Source organism: Octodon degus, unplaced genomic scaffold (genome assembly GCF_000260255.1).
Source record: "Octodon degus isolate 3935 unplaced genomic scaffold, OctDeg1.0 scaffold00021, whole genome shotgun sequence".
NCBI classification, from domain to species: domain Eukaryota; kingdom Metazoa; phylum Chordata; class Mammalia; order Rodentia; family Octodontidae; genus Octodon; species Octodon degus.
Window position 1 is genome coordinate 9,030,797 of NW_004524597.1, and position 5,080 is coordinate 9,035,876.

Here is a 5,080-nt window from a genome sequence, read left to right on the forward strand (position 1 = left end):
AAACATTCCTTCTCTGAATGGCAGCCACCTGGACGTTTTTCTCTTCTCTCTACTTTGGTTTCTATTTTAGTTTTAAATGCTGCTCGAGTAAACTTGGGACTATGGACAAAACTCTAAGAACCCATGATCTGGAGTGGCAAAGAGTTCTCCTTTATTTGTACTGTCTTCTGCTGAAATTTTGTGTTTCTCTCGGTATGACTGTGACTCCACATACCTCACAAACAATGCTCCTCTATTTGTCAGGCCAGGGGCAACTGGCACAGGCAACTTGAAGTGTACATTCGTCACAATTTCAAAATTATGGCTATCATCAGACTCGCCATCAAAGATGGTAATAAGTTCAGATATTTGTGAAAACGCACTTAAGAAAACATTTTGGGGCACAGTAGCCTGTGCCAGGATGCCTAGCACTCTGGGAGGCTGAGGCAGGAGGACTGTGAATCAGAGACTGCCTGGGCTACAGAGCGAGAGACCCTTTCTCAGACAAAGCAAGCAAAAAGAGAAAAGAACGCATTTCTTTTAAGTGTAGTGCCGGGTGGGCAGCTAGCTCTGTCTCTTAGCTTATTTCCTGCCCCTGCCTTGCCGACAGTTTGCAGTACTAGGGGAACCTGAACTCAGGCTGGCAGCTGTGGTAATGGGGGGCAATGGCAGGACCACAGCACACTCCATGCAAATGCCTCCAGGCCTGGCAGTATGGATGGTCACAAATACAAGGGCAGCGATTTTAAAAAGTGAAGTTTTTGCCCAGCATAGGAGAGCAGAGGGGACAGGAGCCAGGGACTTTGAACTCATTGCATTCCCTCGTCTCTTGCCCTGCAGTGCCTCAGTGTGGGGCGCCCGGGCACTCTTCCCAGGTTCCTGCCGCTTGTCCAGCGTCCTGCGGCCCCGCGTTGAAATGGTACTGCCTGAGATGCTGCGCTAGCGGTCCTGATGCAATCCATAGTTCAGTTCGCGAGTGTAGGGTGAAAACTGGGAGGAGGGCTTGAGGATGCCCGAGTTGAGGATGCCTCAGCCCATACTGGCCAGTGAACCAAGAGCCTTCACACTGAGCTACATCTCTAGCCCTTTAAAATGTTGTGGATTTAAACCGGGAATGGTGACGTACCCCTGTAATTTCTGCACCTGGGAGGCTGAGGCAGGAAGATCACATCTAGTGCAAGGCCAGCCTGAGATACATAGTGAGTTCAAGGCCAGCCTGATCTACACAGAGACACCCTGCCTCAAAAAAACAATAACTAACAAAAGAATGGCGAGGTTTGTTTTTAAGACAGACTCATAAAATCGCTAAGTGTAATCCTCCTCCCTCCCGAAGTGCTGGGATTTCAAGCACGGTGCCTTCACTCCAGGCTCCCGATTCTCCTGGTGACAAAAGACCCAGCGGGCATACATAGGTGCAGAGACTTTATTCAACTAGGGGACTCAGGGCCGCTGTGGCCTTGTCACCTCCAGCCTGGACCATCTGGTCTTACGTACGACCCTGCCAGGGCATCCTGAAGGGGAAGCCCAGTGAGAAGATAGAGCCGCTTCCTGAGACCTCCCCCAGGCCGGTGGTTCGCTCTGGAGAAGCCGTGGTGGGTGCTTGAGAGGACAGCTTCTGGGGGGCCAACCCCCACTTGAAGCCGATTCCGGAGAGGCAGAAGAACCAGTGCTGGCCGTTGGCAGTCAGGAGCTGCTGGGCGGCGGAGGGGGCTCGGGCGCTGAACCGCTTGCCGATCGCGCGCCCGAAGCTCGCCTGGCGCCCCCTGCTGGTGGTCCAGCGAAGGTGCCAGATGCAGGCATGCGCGCTGCCGTCCACCGCGGTTATGCGCTCGCCCTCCTCCAGCAGGAACTCCCGCGCGCGCCCTCCGGGAGCCCCGTACCGCTGGCTCCAGCGAGTGCCGAACCGCAGCTGGATGCTGGGGAGAGGCCAAATCACCGTGGCGACCCTGGCTGCCCGCGGGCAGACGCCTGCAGGGCCGGCCGCGCCCCCTCCACTCCAGAACGCGCATGGATTTGCCCTCCTCCTAGCCTGCCCAGAGATGGACTTTGACTGGGCAGGCCAGAGACCAGCGTTACGCTGTGCTTTGCTTGATGATGTCATATGTGACTAGGGAGCCCTGGTCACTGTGTTCCATCAAGGGGATGACCTGGGGTCTTGGAGCAGAAGAAAGATGGCCCTGAAATCGCCACGACTATTTCTAGGTCTAAATTCTTCCCGCTAGTGCATCCTAAGATACAATCCAAGTAGGACTGTGGGTGTAAAAAGCAGGCCTGCCAGTTCAATTTGAATTTCACATAATGAATAACTTTTTAGTGTAAATATATCCCAAACATTGCATTAAAAAATACAACTATGTTGCAAATATTGATGGTTTTATTTTTGTTTTGGTATTTTGAGTCAGCTTCTTGCTGTTTAGTCCAGGCTGGCTTTAAAGTTACTGTGTAGCATAGGTTGAACTAAAAATGGTGGGGATCCTCTTACCTCTACCTCTTGAGGAGTACTGGGATTGTAGGAGAGTGTACCACTATGCCCCGATAACAAATACAGAATTTTTAAAGAATAAATATATCCCAGGCCGGATGTGGTGGTGCACGTCTGTAATCCCAGCACTTGGGAGGTTGAGGCAGGAGGATCACTGTGAGTTGGAGACCAACCTGGTTACAAAGTGAACTCAAGGCAGGCCTGAACTACATGACCCCTGTCTCAAAAAGACAGTAAATAAAATTAAAAGTATTCCAAATATTGCGTAGGACACACTAAAAAGTTATTCACCGACATTCATTTGAAATGGATGTGTCTGTTACTAAACTTGTCAGCCTTAATTTGAGAGATTTGGTGCATGGGGAAAATGATAGATCTTCAGAGGCAGTGAGGGGAGCAGGTGAGCTTGCTCCAGTCTCTCCAGCCAGCCCTTCTTCCTAGCAAAGGACCAGCGTGGGGAGACAGTTTCAGATTTTAAAATCAGGTAGACAGGGAGGTGTTTGCAGCCTGGACTCTTGAGTGATTTCGGTCACTTACTACCAAGGGACTCCAAGATCGACAGGACCACCCAAGAAGGGGGGGATCTGCACAGCCTCTGTGATCCTTTTTGAACCAAAGTCCCATTCTAAGGGGCTCACTGAGGACTTGCACCACCGGGTCCAAGGCAAGGAAGCGGAGACAAAAGGAGTTGAAGACCCAAGAATAGCACGCCCTCTAGCGGCCGTAATGGGGAAACCAGAAGGTGTGAGCACTAGCGTGGTTGTGGAGAGCCTAGGAACCAGAGTGTACCCCTTGATCAGGCCCAGGATCCCCACGAAGACTCGGATGCCCTGGATCTCGCCTTGCTCTTCTCCCTTGATGTAGAAGTAGGAGCCAAAGCCTGGGCCATGTAGCTCTGGGGAGAGAAGCAGGAAGGTGAACACTGGGGTGCCCTCAGGGCGGCCGCATCAGGGTCCCATGTCCCACCTGAACTCACCCTGGGCGCTGCAGGCAAAAACGAAGAGGAGAGTCAGCGTGAGGAACAGCAGCATGGCTCGCGGGGCACAGGCTTGGTGGTCAGGAGCAAGATGACACTGTGGGGAGGAGACAAAATGTGAGGGGTCCTGAGACCCTCGGAGGTTGGACAAGAGGACATTTGGGAACCTGTCCCTACGGGACTCCAAGGGCTTAAGAAAAACCCCAAACCAAGCCTGGTAGCCCAGGTCTGCAATCCCAACACTGGGAGACTAAGGAAAGAGGATCACAGGTTCAAGGTCAGCCTGAGCCTTGAACCCTTTCTCAAAAACAAAACAAAATAAACCAAACCAACAAAAAAGATCACAAAGCTGGTTCCAAAGGCATGCATCCAGGGCCAGCCACATAGCTCAGCGGACTAAGGTACCTGCTTAGGCAGACGCAGGGACTGGGGTTCATCCCTAGCGTGTAGTGCCGGCCCAACCCCCCAGGGTACACTGAGACAATGACTGAGAGACTGAGAGATTGAGACTGAGCGTGGTGGTGAGCACCTGTAATCCCAGCGCGTGGGAGGCTGAAAACAGGAGGATCATTACAAGTCCTGTAGCATTGGCTCAGAAGGTCCCTAGGTCCCTGTGCCTGCTGCAATGCCCCAATGTCACCATCCTAAAACCTTCATAAGGCTTGGTTCCCCCACACTGTCCCATTACATTGGACCCCACATGAGTTTGCAGCCAATCCTGGGAGAGAGACCTGTACTGTGAGGACCCCTCCGTCCCTGCATCCATATGGGTCGCAGATGCCCCTCCTGCCTCTCCTCCCAATACAGTGCGGGCCCCACCCTTCCTACCTGTGCTGCACAGTCTGAGCTCCTCAGTCTGCCCCTTTATACCCAGGGATGCTCAGTCATAGCCACTCCTATGGGACCTCTGGGGCCCCATCTTGGCAGGGATTTCTGAAGGGCCCAGAACTCTATCCAGGGCGTCACTATTTATGTTCCTGTCCACAGCCCCTAGACAATTGAGCCCCACAGGACAGGCCATGCTCTGTGAGTCCGCTTCTGAGACACAGGAAGGTCTCAGAGCAGGCCCCTTCGGCGATGCCAACCAGCTCAGGCAAAGCAGCCAGGGGACAGTGATTATTCTGGGCTCCTGAGATGTGCAGAAAGCATGGGAGGGAAAAAGCAAACAGCTCCTGCCCAGGTGACCTCACACAAAGCCCGGTGGTAGAATAGGTGGCCGGTCTCGGGGTAGAGGACAGGTCCCTGCCTAAAGGCCTCTCCCCAACACACCCTGAGTGTCACTGATTTCAGTGTCCACGGATGCAGTGTTCACCAGGCCAGAGCTCCTGACACAACAGGTAGCCTCTGTGCCACTAAAGTTCCCATTTTTCCAGCCAAAGACCCAGAGACACCAGGAGGCTTAGTGCTTTGCTTAAGTTTTCAGGGGGAGTGAGTGGCCCAGGCCAGCTTCCAGCTCAAGGTGTCTAACACCTCTGCCATACTCAGAACCCTTGCACCACAGAAATGCCAGCCAGGGGCCATCTATTGCCCTGCCCAGGTGTCCCCGGGACTCCCACCTGGGATCCCATACCTTTTCCCTCCTGTTGCTCATGCACAGCACAGCCCTGGACAGAACAGCCCGATGCCTGCCTGTGGTGCCATCG

At 53.3% G+C, this 5,080-nt stretch overlaps 1 protein-coding gene across 1 annotated transcript; it reads right to left on the reverse strand.

The window, feature by feature from the left end:
- Positions 1–1,465: 1,465 nt before the first annotated feature.
- Positions 1,466–3,492, reverse strand: LOC101591863 (prostatic spermine-binding protein-like). The gene is made up of 3 exons (XM_004628097.1): positions 3,438–3,492; positions 3,251–3,356; positions 1,466–1,895 (listed from the first exon to the last, which is right to left on the reverse strand). The coding sequence occupies exons 1-3, from the start codon at positions 3,490–3,492 to the stop codon at positions 1,466–1,468; spliced, it is 591 nt and encodes a 196-aa protein (XP_004628154.1).
- Between the last annotated feature and the right edge of the window lie 1,588 nt (positions 3,493–5,080).

Bases quoted from the DNA above. Each gene is read 5' to 3' on its own strand.
- LOC101591863 (XM_004628097.1), bottom strand. From the start codon at position 3,492: ATGCTGCTGTTCCTCACGCTGACTCTCCTCTTCGTTTTTGCCTGCAGC. The intron at 3,357-3,437 runs GTGAGTTCAGGT...TTCTCTCCCCAG, and splicing joins TTTTGCCTGCAGCGCCCAGG to AGCTACATGGCCCAGGCTTT. The intron at 1,896-3,250 runs GTACACTCTGGT...GCCTCTCCCCAG, and splicing joins ATCCTGGGCCTGATCAAGGG to CATCCAGCTGCGGTTCGGCA.